The 19,718-nt window shown below is 38.0% G+C and overlaps 1 protein-coding gene across 2 annotated transcripts; it reads right to left on the bottom strand.

Moving 5' to 3' along the window:
- Positions 1–625: 625 nt before the first annotated feature.
- Positions 626–6,401, bottom strand: LOC148674767 (dynein light chain Tctex-type 1). Of its 2 annotated transcripts, none has more exons than XM_088625346.1 (5): positions 6,284–6,401; positions 4,464–4,505; positions 4,115–4,238; positions 3,410–3,487; positions 626–928 (listed from the first exon to the last, which is right to left on the bottom strand). In XM_088625346.1, the coding sequence occupies exons 1-5, from the start codon at positions 6,308–6,310 to the stop codon at positions 858–860; spliced, it is 342 nt and encodes a 113-aa protein (XP_088481472.1). In that variant the 5' UTR covers positions 6,311–6,401; the 3' UTR covers positions 626–857. The 2 variants fall into 2 exon arrangements, with proteins under 2 accessions (XP_088481472.1, XP_088481473.1); XM_088625347.1 differs by lacking the exon at positions 6,284–6,401 and adding an exon at positions 5,981–6,251.
- Between the last annotated feature and the right edge of the window lie 13,317 nt (positions 6,402–19,718).

Below are 19,718 nucleotides of genomic sequence, written 5' to 3'. Positions count from 1 at the left end.
TATTTTATATAGCTCTATTTTGATAACAGGATCTGCCAAAGATCTGACGTCACAGTATAACAATATAGAAGAAAAAAGGGTTAAATTAAGCAATTTTTAGATTGTATCTTTACCACTTTGAAAACTTCATGAGATAGGTCAGTTGTCTTCACTTCAGTAAGTACATTGTATGCATGCTACAAAACTATTAATACCTTTGTTACCTAAATATCATGGAAAGAGTCTTAAAGTATACACAGACTGGTTTAGGAAACAAAAATCAAAGAGTGCAGATCTGCCAAACTTACACAGTACATTAAAAATGAAAACAATTCAGAACATAATTTAAATTTAATATAAAAGGAATACTGAATTAATTTCTTTACTTGAAGTATGTTTGTTCTGACAAAAACATCATATAGAGGTATACTATATGTGTTCACCCATATGCAGTAAATGGTAGAGTTTTTAAATCATTTTTTAAAATGAACATACAGTACAAGCGACTTCTTTCATGCTACTGAAATATCGTTTATAAGTGCAACAAAAATAATTTGTGTTAAATTCTGCCCAAATAGGGTCTACACATTTTGTCTAGATAGGGAATTGAAAACCAAACCGTGCTTTAAAGAAAATGACCACCACATTTCGTCAGGGGTTTCTGAATACTATTCCATTTAATACACAAAACAACATTTCAGCTCAGAAATTCAGTTCACACAAAACATGGGACAGTTTAGACAGTGACATACATTTAGATTAAAACACCTATGAAAAGTTATTTTCTATGGAAATAATGTACAAATAGTGTTAAAGTATCTATAAAACTAGTAAACTAGTATTTACTGTTTCAGTAATTTGGTGTGTGCTGTTGAATTTTATATAGCAAGCCCAAAGACACTGACAATACAATACATGGTTTTATTCTCCCATCTCACGGTACAGCTCCCTGTAAAAAGAAAAAGGTATAATCGGAAACGTTTTTTTCCTCTTCCTCTAAAATAAGACCTATGTACTGTACATCTCAAAAGAGGAGTAAGCAATCTGCAACTATAAATCTTAGCATAACTGTAAAAGTCTACCACAGCTATTTATTCGTTACCCACTTAGGATTCTCTATGTTTCAACAAAGAGTGTTAAAATTGAGACTTCTGTATATCGTTTGTATTTTTTGTCCTTTATTTCAAATATACAATGAGCATAGAAACATTATTTGTAACTGCAACAAATTCACAGTGTAATCAGGTAAATTACTTGTTTTACGCAGCAGTAGTTGCACTGGCATTTTATAGAACCGGCACAGGTAAATTCATCATGCTGACTTTGAAACTCAAATAGCTCTGAGCCTAGGGGATTCTGTACTATTTCTCTCACAGAATCTGCACAAGCATATGCTTGTTAACTAGTCTCCCTATGCCACACATCACCCCAGCTCCTCCCATACTGTAGATGTACAGTGATGGGAACGTTGGTCCAAGAGCAGCATGAGGACATTCATTATCCTGCTGGAAGAATGTCATGTCAGGATGAACCCAGGGAATGTGAAGCAAGCGAGGTCCTACTTGATTCATGTGCAGATTGTCATCATCAAGGGTTCTGTAGTAACTTGACCCATTTGTCCAGACCATCTTACTGAGGTTATGACGTGTTTACCTTGGAACCTTGGAAAAGACTCACTACTTTGGGTCTCCCAGGTTGTTGCCTGTTATTGATGGACTGTTCGACTACATCTTCTAAGATTAGAATGTGCTGGTATCCCAGAAAGCTAACTACAGAGCACTGACTTAGCCCAGCCTCCAGCATACAAGCAACACAAAGGCACAGCTCTCTTGATAACCAGGGCACACTGAACTCAGGGGCCCAGAGCTGTATGACATCAATGCTAACCAGTGTGCCTCCCTAATATCCAATGTCCATATACTTTATTTCTCTAAACCATGTATAGAAGGACAAGTTTATTTTGATGCTTATATGTAATCTGAATCCCACCTTTCATCTCCTTCACCTCTCCCATCAGTAATGCCCCACAATGCAGATATGTTTAGGAGTGATTTTAAAAGTTGTAGTGCTTAATACACCCAATTTCAAAATCACTTAATAAGATGTTAGGCCATCACTTGAAGCCAGTATAGCCCTTATAGACTATGCATTGCGTGTACTCGCACCTGATTAATGGAAGTGGAAAATGCTGTCATTTCACAATATGTCAGATCAACTGACTGAACAGGCTATGACGCATGGGTAACATCAGAGTCAAGCTCATCAAACCACTGGGTGATCACACATGCTCTGTGGATGGGGGCAGTGTCATTCTGGAAGACACCCCTCCCAGCAGGAGAGAAATGCAATGACATGGAGTGACAATGACCACTCAATACCATTAAGTAGCAGTTAACATTGACCCTGCCTTCTAAGGGAATGAGTGCACCCAAAGCATGCCAGAAAAATGCATCTCACACCATTACAGAACCGCTCGAACCCCTCAGTGTTGGAATCAAGCACTCAGGACTGTAGAGGATTTTAGGTTGGTGCCTCACATGCACTTGTCTGTTTATCAAGAATGCAAAGCATAATTCATGTGAACATAGCCCATTTCCCCTCTGCTCAACAGTCCACTGCCTTTGCTCTTTGCACCACTAGACTCACAGACGTACACTGCCAGGTGTAATGTGCAGATTGTGCACTGCAACCCCACTATATCTTGCTCTGTGGAGTTCTGGACAGACTCTTTTTGATATAACGGGCTGTTTATTCCCAGTTTTAAATTTGTATTCAACTGATCTGCAGCTGCTTGCCTGTCGGAATTGCACTTTGAATTAAAACATGGATTTCACAAGCCTGGCGTATCTCCTCTGCTGGTTTCCCTTCGAGTTCCATCTTAACTTTATCTTAGATACCACCACACAGGAAACAGCAAGCAGAGCGGCCTTGGTTACTGAACCTCCTGCCAAATGAGCTTCAACAATCGCACCTCTTTCACAGTTACTGAGGTCTCTTGCAGCCATGCTAACTTGTAGATGACCAGACCTGCCCAGCTTTTTATACCAGACCCTAAGCATCCTGGGATGTTACTTGCCTAATTTACACCTGAGACACACCCGTGTGAAAGTCCTTGCACACTATGTATGTACACTATAAATTGAAACAATGACAGCCATCCTCCCCCCCACAAAATTATTAAACTCAGTGCTCTCATTTTTTCTATATAAAAATAAGGCTGGCTTGAAACAGTAGGTATGTGGTCAAGAATAAAAGTCCTCTCACAAATCGCAGTAATCCCATTACTTCTCCCTAAGTAATGGCCTCTTACGTCAAGACACTATTTTCCTGGTCTGTTTTTGGTGTTCAAGAATCTTTTCTCCTAGAGGATCAAAACAAAAAGGAAAATCAAAGTGTCCCCTCTGTGTCTGCCTCTCTGTCCTCTACATACCATCAGTGGTGTTATCCCAGAAGCAGGAACTAGCAGTCTGAAGGCCTGCCCCATTCTTCTGCATGATGATACAAGTCACTATGGGAAGAAGCAGGGTGATCCTTGTAATTTTTTCCACCCGGATGTAGATAAGAGTATTCAAAACTTTTTTAGGTTTTACATTTGTGCTGAAAATAAATGGATATCTAAATATCAAACAAACACTGGCACAACTATCACTAAACACAAAAACTAGAGGTTTTCTTGGAACTAGTGATAAAGAACTCAAAAAGGTTAAATTACCATTATGAAATGCTTTAGAGTAATGCTCATAAAAGGACTTTGGAATTGAAAGCACAATAAGATAAAGTGTACTGCTTGAGCAAAACAGACACATTGTAAGTAGTAAATGGGGATCCATAGCTTTGTAAATCATGGCCGGTCAAAGTTAAGGACAATTATTTAATAAAGGTTTTAATCAAAGGGGAAATATTCAAGCTATTCAGTTTCCTATATTAGCCTTAAGCAAAAATAGATAAAAAAATGATCAATTCTTAGAAAAAGATAAAAATCTAAATTCTGACATGACAGATTTTGATCATTCATAGTTTGCTTAATCACCTTCCCCTTTCTGGAGGGACAAATCCTTCCAGTGCTTATCAGATCAGAAGTTCTGAGTTATCCACAGTTACCAAGGAGCAGACAAGATCCTTTGCTCAGACCTACCAATATACTTGAAAGGCTTGCCCAGCTTTGTCAGCTGACTCAGGCACTGCTCCACCACATTCGTTGTCCACTGGTTGACCCTGCTGTGCTGATAGGCATTTCCTCCTATTACGCCTTCGACAGACTGGGGCACAAACAATTTGAAGTTCCAGCTTTAGCATCTTTAGAAAATCACAACTGATTAAGAGAGGGGAAGTTTGAAATGAAGGAGAAAGTACAGCATTCACACAACATGCATTTTATGTAAGGTTTAATTTAGCAAAGAAAACATCCCTTGACCATTTACTGCAAGGCAAAGCTGAGAAGGGACCACGACAGAATATGGGATGTTCGAAAGGAGAGCCCTCACCTCCTTGATAATGGAGCTGACTTCATCAACGACAAAGACAATCTATAAAAACAAACAAAGGAAGTCAAACTATGATCATAATATAAAATTCCATTAAGGATATACACTGGTAACAATAACATTACAAATACTGTAAAGCAGCATCACTGCAGTGTGGACCTAAACAACACCTAAGCCACACAGCATTTGTGGCTTTTTAAAAACATTTTAAAACTTTAATTTCACCCTCCGTGATACTTTAGAACATAAGCCTCACATAAATCAAGAAGTACCTTAAGTAACCCATTTATACAGTTAGGGTACGTCACTTAACAGTGATATGGCAACTTTATTTTTATGGGAAAAAAGTAGACATTGGGTAGCACGGTGGTAGTGGTAAACAAGGCTGCCTCACAGCACTGGGGACCTGGGTTCAATTCAAGAGCTGAACTGCTATCTGGGTGGAGTTTGTATGTTCTCCTCATGTTCATATTGGTTTCCTCCAGGTTTTACAATCCAAAGACATTGTGATAGTTTAGTTATTTCCTGGAGAACTGGCCCTAGGTATAAATGTCTGGTGTATCCTCCCTTGAGCCCACTGGTTGCTGGGATAGGCTCCAGCTCCCCCACGACCATAATATGGAAGGAGTCGGTAGAACATGGATGGATGGAAAAATAATTATTGTTGTTGCTTATATAGTCAATGCAGGGCTTGGTCTACAATACGATGCTGACATTTTTCATAACACTCATGTAATCTGTAACTTAGATCTGAAATGGAAAGAACACTAACCAGACACCCTTTGAAACAAAAACACAAACTGGTATTTACGTTTTTTTTAACAAACATTTAACAAGTCACAAAGACCTAGCATAACTGAGAGAAATGTAAATAAATGTAAATAAATAATAAATATTAATGCATGAAGGTCTTAAGAGCTAGCTGAAACTAGAAAACAATGTCTGCAGACAACACATGTGACTGATGGTAAATTAGGGGTTAAATGTGCGATTTCTGGGAAAAAAAGAACTTTCACTTTATTAAACATCAACATCAAAATCACTTCCCTGGTGTTTTGCTAAACCTGCGTTTTTTATAGATTTTGTCATTGAACAGCCCATATAGTAACAACAATCATTAACCACGTTAAAACAACTGTATAAAAACGTCTCAGTTTATTAAATTAAATTTGTAATGCAGATCTTGTTAAAAGCAAGGCTACAAGTACGTCATGGGGAAAATCGAATTCAAAAAATTTACATCAATAAAACGTTTAAAATTGTAACACATTTCAATTTTCCAATAAAACACTCTTTTCTAATAGCTCATAAACGGAAACAGTCAAACCGATGACATACGCAGCCTACTGTACACAGCACGGATTTTGCAGTTGAAATCCATCATGAACGTCAAAAGAATCTCCCGACATTCAAAAATATTACAGAGGAGACTAACGTCTCATCTTAACTTCATCGGACCAAAGAAAAGCGAGGATGTCAAAAATACATAATTTCCCCCGGATAAAGAGACCACCCACCTCCAAATCTGATAAAATCATCACGCTTCCCTCCCCCCAACAAAAGTCATTCAGCTGGCTTCAGATGACTATTAATAATACCTGAACCATAATAATAGATACGAGGCTGAAGTTGACTTCTTATTCGCCAGCTTATCGTATTATATACGGTGATGTTTCCTACGCAACCGTTAACCTTCTTTAATCTCCGCACTCAAAACAATCAAAGGACTTCTGTTCTTAATACTAAAGTCTACTTGTTTCGAGTATGACTGTAGCTTATTTTTAACACTGATCACATTTCATGTCTGAAAAGCGCTGTACCTCCTCTCCAGCCTGAAACTCATCCATGTTGCCTCCCAGCAGACACTCCTCGCCTCGCCTTAGGGCGCATGCGTAGATCCTGATCCCGGCTGAACAAAGGACGGCGGATTAAGGGGCTTGGAGTAAAATCGCACAATAAAGCGGAGGGGGTGTGATTCCGTCTAGATCACGATTTGGAATAGGTCATCTTTTGGTGCTGTACAATTCAAATATAAAATGTGTTGTGAAAATGTGCCCTACATATTCCAATGAATTTTTCTGAACATTATTAATGCATTATTAAATCTAGTCCTTTTTCTGTTATTGTTTTGAAGTCTGCTAACACCTGCAGGCTATTTCTAAACTATCTCTAAGGAACATAACCCGTTACATAACAACATCAACTAAAGCGACATGTCCCATTCAATGCAAAAATTACGAAATAGCATTAAAATATAAAGAAACCAGGCATGTGCGAAGGCTTCGAAAGCTCAAAGGCTTACTGCTCAGTACAGTTTAAGGGTCACAGAGCTCTCCTTAAATTCGCCTCGTCAATTTTATTTGGTCTCGACTGTTCCTTATTTATATGAATAATTTAGATGGTGGTGCAGTCAGTAAACTCATCAGAAAACCAGATCACGCAACTAGTAAAAAAAAAAAATACTGCTTTAGCAGTGTAATCAATTTAGGAGACTTAACTATACTCAAAATCTCGATAAGTGCAACAAGACTGTGCATGCCAAATATCAAATGGCTGGTACTAATTTAATGGAAGCAATTTATACAAAGAATCTGTGATTACATGCCATGAAAAAATGGTCTGACTTTCAGACCTAGTGATACCCCATAAGAAAAAACAATATTCATAAGAACTGGAAGACACTGGAACAAAGATGGGAATCTTTGTAAGTATTTGCTGACCGCAAAGCCCTACAGCGGGTGGTGAAAACTGCCCAGTCCATCAGTGGGGTTACCCTCCCATCTATCCAGGACATTTATGACAGACGGTGCTTGAGGAAAGCTCTAAGCATAATCAAAGACCCAACACACCCCAGCTACAGACTTTATGATCTGCTACCATCTGGAAAAATGTACCGGAGCATTCGGGCCCGGACTACCAGACTCAGAGACAGTTTTTACCCCCGCACTATCAAACTGTTAAATTCCCAGCCTCTCTCACTCTCACTCTCACCTCACCTCTCACCTATGATCTGAACCTCACAGTGCCTTCTTCCTTTCTTTCTTTCTTACCAAAAACCCAAACACACTTTGAAAATCTACCTCTACCATACATGTCAAAAGCTCACTCCCCATAATTTCTATCCCTTTATTTTATTCTGTTGATGCATATTTTTGCACAAAACCTGTTACCTTTTTGTTGTTTTGCACATTGCCTGTTGTTGTTTTTTGCACATTGCCTGTTGTTTTTTTTTTGCACATCATCTGTTGTTGTTTTTTGCACACTGCCTGTTGTCTCTGTCTTTCTTTTGCTACACAATTGTATTGTTGTTGTTGTTGTTGTTTTTTTCTCTTTGTACTACTTATGTCCGAGAGCTAGCTAAATAGCATTTCGTTATACCATATACCATGTATATGAGTGTAATGACAATAAACTTGAACTTGAACTTGAAAGTACAAGGACGAATAAAGCCAAACCCAACAACAAAACTCTGTTCCCCTCTTCTTCTTCTTTTTCACAGCCTTAGTCCCAGACTGTCCTCACTCCTTGTTGAAACAAGGGTATAATACACTTTCCTGTAGAAAATGTGATTGATTCTTCACTATTCTAACCCAGGCAGTGGTGCGTGATTGTCAATAAACCCATGGAGTGTGGTTTATATGGTAAGCAGGAAAGGAGGAGAATCTTGTCACGACATCTGTGGTAGACTCCAGTGTAATTGTAGCCCCATTGTTTCAATCTGACCCCCTGATACAGAGGCTTGAAGAATCACATCTGTGTATGGAGATACAGTACTGGACCATATCCCACTGCATGAGTGCTCATCAGAGTAACTCCCTGAATCCTTCATCTTACCTGGGACTGTGCCCCCTTCCCCATTAACTGGTGATTTCTTTCTGATGCCTGGTAAGTAGGTTGAAGCTGAGTTGCCCCGTGTGGTTTTGTGTGGGTTTGGGTTATGCCACTGAGACTGACAGTGACATCCCTGATGTGGTAGATTTTCCCCAGCTGTTAGGAGAGGGTGGTCACTGGGCCAGATTTCAGAAGAGACTTAGCTAGTAAGTCAGCAGCACATCAGGAAGACCATAGTGGAGATGAATGTAACACTGGTAGAGAACCAGATTAAAGGTCCCAATAATCCTATATTGTGTAAGAAATGATTTATTGTCCCAGATTTGTTAAAACGGGAACACGGGGGGGAAGAGGTTACAAGTGGTACTGTCATGCAGTTCATCCATTTTCATGTGATCATGGGACTTAGACAAACAAAAGTAAGCAGAGACAACTCCAATTGATCTTTTATCAAGGCATATGCAAAGAGCTAGAGCAATGTTGTTAAACAGTGTGGACTGACAGTTATCAAACTCCATACCTTTATGGTCTCTTATTGGCACCACATTAGAGAGAATTGGCAAGGGTCTTTGGGGAATGGATTGGTAAGACACAGCAAGGAAATGAATTTATGCAAGGTGTAGCAGATGACACAATGAAGTACTCTGAGGAGATGTCAGCGCATGACATTCTTTGCTAACCAAAGAATTGGTTATGATTTTCTCTCAGGTGGAAATACTGGGAGAAATTATTACTGATTACGTCCCATCTGAGTGAGGTCACTACTCTTGTGCTTTACAAGGATGTGCACTTTGTTGCATATACCCAAATTGATGGCCTTGTTGAATGGATTAAAGGGATTTTAAAGTATTAAAAGCTCAAAAAGAAAGTGCAACAAAAGGGACAGAGACTGGGGCTATCAAATGTCCAGGAATGTCCATGGTGGTTGATGGGATTTTCTCTGAGTATGTACAGGAGAAATCCTTAAGCCTACTCCTGTACATACTGTATAGCTCATGAGCTGTGGGACTAAACTTATGGTTAGGAAGATAATATCACTGAGTATTTTATCCATATAAAATGTAGAATTGCTAAAAACAAACACTCAAAGAGGAGCGGCAAGCCCAGAAATTTCATATCATCAGCATACTTGGGTATGAGAGTTGACACTTGATGATCAGGTGATGCTCCTGATCCCCATCATAGAAATCAGACTGTTTGCTTAAGGGGTTTTGAAGTTTCTAAAACAGGTCAGACTGGACAACTCAATCTAGAGTATCTAGACTGCTCCTTCAGCACAATAGTGTGTTATATTGCAGCCACTGAAACAAAGCAAAAGGTGACCAGAGACAAACGAGGAGCAACTGACTAATGTAAAATTACTGTTGAATAAAACTGTGGAATTATTTACTACCTAACCAAATTATTGAGACCCCACATAGTGGAACCATGTATCAATGCCCCTTCTGGTGTGATGATTCATGTCCCTGCCTTCTGTATGCTAAAAGCTACATGGGAGGAAATTCAAACAGTGGTAAAAAAGGCACTAAACGTCAGCGTCATTAAGCATCCAGCCCTGTAGTGTTAAATCACAAACTTCCAGTTTCAGACTTCATATGACTTTGTAATGGCTTCATATGGCATTCCATTTGTGATACATGGGGTACCTGCCACCTTCTGTCATAAGATGGATAAACTGTCTAAGATTCAGTGTTTCAGATAATATTCAGTATGGATTGCAAGACATATCTTAGTGGAACTCTGTATCAGTCCGTTTTAAGACTGCAGTGTTAGTGTTGAATCCTATAATAATAGGTCCAAGGACACAGGATGTATATCTGGAGGTGTCTGGTCTAGTCACTACTATTAGAGAGTTGTCTTAGGTGAAGGAGCAGATAAAGAGCATTTCTCAGGCTGATTGGATACTACCTCTGCTTATTTCTTATTTTGGAGGTAGCGGGCAGTAACATTGACCAATATAACTTGGAAATCTACGTCCTATAAAGCATGAAAAATTGCCAAATCAAAAAAAGGCATTGTGTTGGGATCCATTGCTAGATGTATTGGACTTTGATAAGTAATTTGTCCTCCATACAGACACCATAGAGACTGGAGTGGACATGGTGCTGTCTAAGGAGGAGGTGGTATTATTCCTCTCTAGAAGGCTGCTGCAGTGGTTACTTGCCCTCCAGCCTTAAAGATGTACAGAGGCTCACAGTTAGGGTAGCAGACATGTCACTGGTGAAGACTAGTCTGGGTGGGTGACTGACATTCCCCTCTTGGAGTTGAAGGATTGGAAATGTATCTATGCATTAGTAAAGTAATATTAGATTGCTTTTATAAAATCATCTATGCAGTATCAGAAGTAAACATAGGTTGTTTTTGCAAACGTTTGTCTTGCTTTCTTCGCACATATGCTAAATTAAGATTAAGTGTCAAGCAGTTTGTCTCGTGAGCTGTCTCTGTAAGGCGAATCTGAACTAAACAACTATCAAAGGGCACCTCAAGGTCCTCTTGGGGTTGTTTCTTAGCAACTGACAAGAAGATTTAAAATTGGGTATAGATTTATGCCATATTAGGTATTTTTGCTTTTTAGTGTATATTGTATGCTGTCATCTACCTATATAAAACCTTTTTTTTCTCCTGTGTTCTGAGAGACAAAAAGACTTCTTTAGACATCAACATAAACTTTTTTTTTAACAATCCTTTCACACCTTGAGTTGTTGGCCTGATATTTCTGCTGCTCAAATGGGACCTTTTCCTTTACTCAGCCTTCAGAAGTGATCTGGGTGAGAAGACACTGTATGTGGAAGATTCTCTATGGTCTAATCACTGGCATTTTTGCAATACCTCCAGTGCATCAGCTGATCAACCAACTCTTCGTAAAAACAAGCAGACAACCAGCCAGGAGGCTGAATTCGTCAGCAATTCAGGACACCTACTGAATGTAAAGGGGATGGGATACACTTTATAAGAAATAGACATGCCACACAGCAGGTAGAATATGACAGTTGCAGTAAGAATGTTTACAAAATTGTATGTGCTTCTTTTTATTGCAAAATATTTTCACCCATACTGCTTTGATGGGACGACCACTTTAGATATGTGAATTACTCAGGGCTCCTTAAGACCAGCATTGCATTGACATTTTAATTGCCTTGAAAATTATTTGTAAGATTTTTAAATGTAACTTCTTTATTCAAATGGTGTATTATTAGTTCCTAGCAGAAATAAAAGCTACAGGTGCTCCTAATAATTTTAAGATTAGGTGTTAGCAAGTCATTATTCCTTTAAAAATTGGAACATTAGGATAAACGGTTTAAACGTCTCACTTCCAGAAGAGGGCGCTCTTTGTTAACGTATAACAATGGAGAACTTGTTACATATATGCTGTACTGTAGCTGCACGTTTTCAGTCATTCAGGCAGTCTTGCCTTTTGATGGTAAAAATAGATTGGATGGAAAACAGTATTACAGTATATGTTTTACCTTAACCACAGCATTCCACCAAATTCACACTAATGACATGTAGAGCCTAGGATCCTGAAGATTTTGTTACTAAGAAATCACTGGCCAAGAGCTTTGTAGACTGAAGATGTGCCACCCATAAGTGAGCCAAGAATGAAATAGCAGAATATAATTTATAATCATAATAATTGCTTACACTTATATAGCGCTTTTCTGGACACTCCACTCAAAGCGCTTTACAGGTAATAGGGACTCCCCTCCACCATCACCAATGTGCACTATCCACCTGACATAACAGATATTAAAATCCTAAATAAATCTCTTGTTTCAAAAAAACAATATGTGAAACATGAAAGAAGCAAATTATGCAAATATGCCCCCCAAAACTTTTTTATATTTCTGCTTCAACATTTCATTTGGGTTTTGAATAAATATACAGTAATATTCCAGGTGTGGTGTTGTTGAAAGCATAGCACTTCTGCCTCAATGATCTTGAGTCCATGTTTCCAGGGAACCTTCTGTCTGGAGTTTGCATGTTCTCACTATGCCCCCATGGGTTTTCTCCAGGTGCTTCCTCTAGCTTGCTCCCAAAATCCAAAGATCTACAGTCTAAGTTATGTGGCATTTCTAAATTGTCCACCCTCATTGTGTACCCTGTGGTAGATTGGCGCCCTCGGCATACTGTGCTTTGTGTTTTGCCCATTGCCTGCTGTTTAGTCTTTGGCTCATTGCAACACTGTATTGGACTAACGAGTTATTGAAAAATGGATGGATAAAAGCTTTATACCTATTAAAGTTATTTTTAAGTGCAAATAATAGACTTTTCTAATTCTGAAAATTCTGAATGTTTAAACTTTTCTTTATATTACATACCAGATTACAATAGCTTAGTTAAACAGTGAAGTGTAGAATTTGTGCCCATATTAATTTAAGGCAAAATTCATTTGTTTAACTTTCAAACAGATTCATAATTTTGTAGCCTAATATATATCTCCCTTCTTACATCTTTACTTGGATGTTTAGTAGAATTTTGAAAATTATAGAACATTTTGTTCAGGAAAACAGAAGTGAAAACAGAAGTGCACCTACATTGCAAAGGAACTAAAATAACAAGAACATGTACTGGATATGTTTTGCTTATTTTCTATGTTTATAGAGTATAAAGTATTTGTAATTCTTTTTTATTGGAAATATCCATGCTGTTGTGCAAAATCATAACTGCGGTGATGAGGCCCAGAAGCCCTAAAAAAACTGAAATTTATAAATTTGGAAATAATAAATGAAAACGAATATAATTAACACTGCACAATATAAATGTTCCATGTCATGGTTCATTTTAGCATTCATGTTTTCCTTGTGATGTATTGAATTCATAATTTCTGATAAAATTATACACAACGTCAAGTAGTATTCACAGTATGAAATACAAAACTATTGAACAAAGAAACATACTGTTCCAGACTATGCCACCATTCTTATTATTGAAATTGATTTAACCAGATTAGGCAATATTGCTATACTTTGTGATATTTTACTGTGATTTTTTTAGATACCTTCCTGCTTTGAAAAGCGCAAGTTATCTGGGAAGGTTTTCCAAAATCAGCTGGTGTCGATTCTGAACTGGCAGTGAATCGGGGGCTACATGAATTAAACAGTGTCAGTGTACTGTTCCTCCTGTCACTCTGCGTTTTGTGTGCAAGTGACCCCATGCCTGGTCTGAAACCTTTGTGCTGTCCTGTTGTGCTCTCCCAGAGTGGAGCACTTAATTATAAATGAATATCATTAGAAACCTGATGAGAGGCATTAGTCTACAGTTATTATTTCCCTGGGAAACATGAGTCAGGGTTGTTTATGCCATTGTGACTGGAGCTGCGTCAAAGCACCTCAGATTTCATAGCATGCCATCTAATGACAATACTTACGGATTGTCTGGATAGCTGTATTGGATAAATCTATCTAAAAAAATGAAGGTAGCTTGAACTTTCTTTTGAAAATTAACTAATAGATCAGTATTGACAAGTGACTAAATTATCCTCTGTCACACTTTAAATAGATGCCTAATTAGGTGATTGATCAACATTTATGTTTGACCTAGGCCAAAGAGCTCTTATTATTTATTCAACATTAGACTAAAAGCTGTCAACCAGTCAAACAACACCACCCTAGCTAAAATACTTGAATATAGTGTTGACACTACCAATGAACAAAGCCAAACTACACCCTGGATAGGACAGCAAGGCATTGCATAGTACAAACACAGCCTTACTAGCTACTGTGTCTCTGAGAAAGACACCTGAATTCCCAGAGAAAACTTACACAGATGAGGAGAGAACATGCAAACTCCACACGAGGTTCACCAAGCTAGAATCAGACCTGGTACCAAAGAGCAGTAAGGCAGTACTACTAACCATTATGTAATGTAATATAAACAAGACACAACAAATATGCATTCCATTTAAAAATTATTTTAGGAAGTGTAAATGATGAATTACAGTATAACCGCATAACAAACACTATTGTTAGCAGTGATGTATCTCTAAATGACTAAATGGCTTCAGTCAATCATTAGTAAGGACACTTACTATCAGGTTGCTGACATTGTATTAATGTTCTTATCATATATTATAGGTTACAAGTGACCCATTTCTGAATTTGCATGTTCTGTACTAATGGGTTAGTGAATTAAGGTACCTTTAGTTTTTAGTTTTATGGTTTTGATATACAGTAGAGCCTTCCTCTCAGAACAATGTATTGTCTGTTAATTAGATATGATGTAATACAGTTCGGAACAGTTCTAAGTACATCCACAGCATCGGATACAGCACTTAGGTCTTGTAAAGGATGCAAGAAGTCACAGCCCAGTCCAGCAAAGGTTTGAGACAAGTTTTAATTTGTAATGAAAAAGGCTACTTTTAAGAGAACCAGGTGGCTTTCAAGAATACAAAATATTTCCACACATGGCACAATGGCTGTTTATGGTAAGGTTATCTCTGCCGTTAGTTATTTCCAAAATACCACATACTGTACACAGGCCAGGTCAAGCATAAACTCAGGTCAAGTCCTACAACATAATTTATACATACAGTATATATTGAAAATGCAGTCATAAAGACATAATTTTTCCACTTTCACTAGAACATACTCTGTGTAATCTGTGCTATAATTACAGTGAAAAAACAATGAGGACTTCTTCAAAATATTATTATTCCAATCAATCATGTTTTCAAGGTTCTTGGCTAAAAAGGCAGGTTTGAATGAGGCCTTTAGTTACTGTGCTTAGAATTATGTAAATTTGATGTTTTAGGTAAGTTCTTGACCATTACAGATTTAACAGTATCTGTGAACACCCATTCCTAGTCATAGCATATTGATAATGTATATTGTTGGGGTCTTCTTTTAATACGTACCACATCATGAAAGCATATGAAGTTGAGAAAGGAGGCACTACTAAACAACATATCTCCTGAAACAAACCTCAATAAATAAACCTGAAACTGCTCTTCTTCATTCTGGCAACTTTTCACAAGGTATATGAACTGCCTTCCCAGTGGCTAGTCAGAATTCCTCCATCAGCTTGGTCTTTCTCTGCTGTCAGCAAGCAGACTGCTTCTCCTGGCTCTCTCACAGAGCCCTGGTGGGCGTATTTCCTCCTGCTCAGCTTGCACAACACCCTTCTGAGCAGAACTGGGGTGCTTATGTAGGGAGAATCCCAGCTGTCTCTTGTCAAGGCACTAACTAACAGCAGCTGCGACTCTCCCAGCCAAGCTCTAGCTGACACCTTGTCATGCCATGATCATAGAAGCACTCTCAGGTCAGTTAACAACCCAGACTCCAGCATAGCGGCAGTATACAGTGCCTTGCGAAAGTATTCGGCCCCCTTGAACTTTTCAACCTTTTGCCACATTTCAGGCTTCAAACATAAAGATATAAATTTTTTATTTTATGTGAAGAATCACCAACAAGTGGGACACAATTGTGAAGTGGAACGAAATCTATTGGATTTTTGAAACTTTTTTAACTAATAAAAAAATGAAAAGTGGGGCGTGCAAAATTATTCGGCCCCCTTGCGTTAATACTTTGTAGAGCCACCTTTTGCTGCGATTACAGCTGCAAGTCGCTTGGGGTATGTCTCTATCAGTTTTGCACATCGAGAGACTGAAATTCTTGCCCATTCTTCCTTGCAAAACAGCTCGAGCTCAGTGAGGTTGGATGGAGAGCGTTTGTGAACAGCAGTTTTCAGCTCTTTCCACAGATTCTCGTTTGGATTCAGGTCTGGACTTTGACTTGGCCATTCAAACACCTGGATACGTTTATTTGTGAACCATTCCTTTGTAAATTTTGCTGTATGTTTGGGATCATTGTCTTGTTGGAAGATAAATCTCCGTCCCAGTTTCAGGTCTTTTGCAGACTCCAACAGGTTTTCATCCAGAATGGTCCTGTATTTGGCTGCATCCATCTTCCCCTCAATTTTAACCATCTTCCCTGTCCCTGCTGAAGAAAAGCAGGCCCAAACCATGATGCTGCCACCACCATGTTTGACAGTGGGGATGGTGTGTTGAGGGTGATGAGCTGTGTTGCTTTTACGCCAAACATATCGTTTTGCATTGTGGCCAAAAAGTTCGATTTTGGTTTCATCTGACCAGAGCACCTTCTTCCACATGTTTGGGGTGTCTCCCAGGTGGCTTGTGGCAAACTTTAGACAAGACTTTTTATGGATATCTTTGAGAAATGGCTTTCTTCTTGCCACTCTTCCATTAAGGCCAGATTTGTGCAGTGTAAGACTGATTGTTGTCCTATGGACAGACTCTCCCACCTCAGCTGTAGTTCTCTGCAGTTCATCCAGAGTGATCATGGGCCTCTTGGCTGCATCTCTGATCAGTCTTCTCCTTGTCTGAGCTGAAAGTTTAGAGGGACGGCCAGGTCTTGGTAGATTTGCAGTGGTCTGATACTCCTTCCATTTCAAGATGATGGCTTGCACAGTGCTCCTTGGGATGTTTGAAGCTTGGGAAATCTTTTTGTATCCAAATCCGGCTTTAAACTTCTCCACAACAGTATTACGGACCTGCCTGGTGTGTTCCTTGGTCTTCATGATGCTCTCTGCGCTTTCAACAGAACCTTGAGACTATCACAGAGCAGGTGCATTTATACAGAGACTTGATTACACACAGGTGGATTCTATTTATCACCATCAGTCATTTAGGACAACATTGGATCATTCAGAGATCCTCGCTGAACTTCTGGAGTGAGTTTGCTGCACTGAAAGTAAAGGGGCCGAATAATTTTGCACGCCCCACTTTTCATTTTTTTATTAGTTAAAAAAGTTTCAAAAATCCAATAGATTTCGTTCCACTTCACAATTGTGTCCCACTTGTTGGTGATTCTTCACATAAAATAAAAAAATTATATCTTTATGTTTGAAGCCTGAAATGTGGCAAAAGGTTGAAAAGTTCAAGGGGGCCGAATACTTTCGCAAGGCACTGTATACTCTTCCACTACCTGCAGGCAGTAAACTACCCTGTCACAGGAAACTGCACACCTCTTGTTCTCTCCATCTGTCAGAACTGTAGAGACTAGGTCCTCTTTTTGTCTATAAAGAGGAAATGGCCACCCCTGCTCCTTAATTCCTAACCGTATTAATTATAGAATTATTGATTATAGTGAAAAGGGTAGCAGAGTTAATTTGTATTACTATTATATTTAGGTCTTGAACACTGATCAGAGAAAATGAATCCATCATACAGTAGATTCTCTATGTAACAGGCATATATAAATTTAAATCAAGTTTTATACTTAATCCCTGAAACACACTATTTTATTGTGTAGGATAGTGTAGGATAAGGGATTAACAATCATGTCAACTGTTGTTTAGAAGAACCTTAGGTTAATATAGAGCTAATAAGAACTGACAGATGCTTTTTAATTTAAAACTTCATGGTACTCCAGTAAGTGATCTTACGTCAAAAATAATGACTTAAAATAACATAATTGTTATCAGCAATTTGGCAACTGCCAGTTTATATACTACTTTATATTTTGCTTTGCTTATCATTGAGAAATGGCTTTGCCATTCTACTCCTAACTCTAACATTTATAAAAAAAGCAGACTTTCAGAGTTATCTGAGGCAAGCTGGGCTAAGGCCACTACCTCAGTAAAAGTTGAAGAAGTAAAAATTTGAGTTTTAACAGTACAAATGAGTCTTTCTAGTTAAAGGAATCTGCAACACAATAACAAATGAACTGCTATAGCAGAATCTGTAACAGAAGAAATACTGTATGAACATTGAGCCCCTGAAAAAAAAAATATATCTAATGAGTGGCCATGATTGTGACTAGGACCTTTAACATGCTTGATAAAACAAAAAAATTACAATAACCTTAAAAATCTATGACCAGTCTATCTGATTCATTATTAATGCACAGTTTTCAAAGTCTTCAGCAGCAAAATCCTGTTAAACAGAACACAGCGTAGACATGAGTTCTGAAAATTGAGACAAAAAGGTTTCCAAACTGGGGTTTGGAGGGACCAAAACAAGAAGTGTAAGATGTCTATTACCTGTCAAAAATAAAGATTCAAATGCAAAAGAGTCTCCTCATGTTTGTGTTTTAAAGATTATTTTTTGTGAAATATTCTAGCTAGAAAAACGTTGCTTCTTACCTACTGTAGCTATACAGTAAATCACTGCAGATTATTTCATTGATACACAAACATATGTATTACATTGTATTTTTAAAGAATAAATGCACCTAAAGTACAAGCACAAAGTTAACTTAATCCGCTATAATGGTTTGTTATAATCTTAAATGAAAGTTTGTGACTTTTTCTAAACGCAGGTTAAAACGATCATAAAAACGTCTGAAACACATTTATAGCCCTTGTGTTTAAACTAGAACTGTGAAAGCAGATCCGACCACACTACAGTGTGTGAATGAGCCCAGCAAAGTTGTCATGCCATTAAAAATCAGTTCTTTAAGCATATCTGCTTCACGGTATGTGGAAATGACATTTCATTGACACCAAATAAAAAGAAGTATTAGTCTAGTTAAATACCTTTTCATTCTCCTTTCATTACTTGGGACTGAATTTAAAGTGTTTCATTGTTAATTTTTACCATAATTCCAAACATGTTTTTGTGTATACCACACCTGTCAAATCAATAAACACCTCATTTTTCCACCAGTGGAACAAAGGGGTTCATTTTTTGTTCTGGTTTCCCTCTAATCTCAATTCTAACATGTGGAGCTTTAAAGAAAAGCAATAGGAGATTACTATTAAAACAAGAAAGAACTAAAACTTTCATTTGGGGGGTATCACACAGGTGTGCTTGAAAATGTTTTTTATTTGTTTTTTTTTCCTGTTTAAAAACGGAAACTTTCACATTTCACTACAGAAGAACATACTGACTACTCCAGGCAGCTTCAAGTCTTTTCAAGTAAATGTAGTTGTCTTTAACATTTTTGGGTTTAATATTAAGAGCTTTAAGAATTAATAGTTTCCAAAATAAATAATGCAGAACTTTATGAAGGAAATATATTGCTTTTATGCAACTATATTTAACAACTATAATATCGATGATATCTGTTTGTGTTTGGAAACAATGTGAGTGTCTATGGAAAAAAAAATATTTTGGAATTCTGGAATTGTGCCTTCAAAAACATATCGGCACCAAAATGTACCTGTGTTTCCTACGTTTTTTTCAGTCTTCAGGCAAGTAAAGGCAAGTTTTAGAATCTAGTTATAACTTTGAAACGCTATAGTTACAATTTGTAGGATAGCACACTTTACTTTATTGCTTTGGACTGTCTATTCCTGCTTTTAAGGCAGCCTGGAATGTCAGATTCTGAGTCACCTGACTGTTGGAACCCCACTGATGAGGCAGAAGATTAATGAGTGAACTTAAGGAACCTAATCAGGTAGTTCTACCAGGGTAGTGGACCCCTTATAAATTAATTCAGACAAGGGAGTTTTTGGATTATTTGG

The sequence above is a fragment of the Lepisosteus platostomus genome, chromosome 3 (genome assembly GCF_059453375.1).
Source record: "Lepisosteus platostomus isolate fLepPlt1 chromosome 3, fLepPlt1.hap1, whole genome shotgun sequence".
NCBI classification, from domain to species: domain Eukaryota; kingdom Metazoa; phylum Chordata; class Actinopteri; order Semionotiformes; family Lepisosteidae; genus Lepisosteus; species Lepisosteus platostomus.
This window is presented reverse-complemented; position numbering and strand designations above follow the sequence as displayed.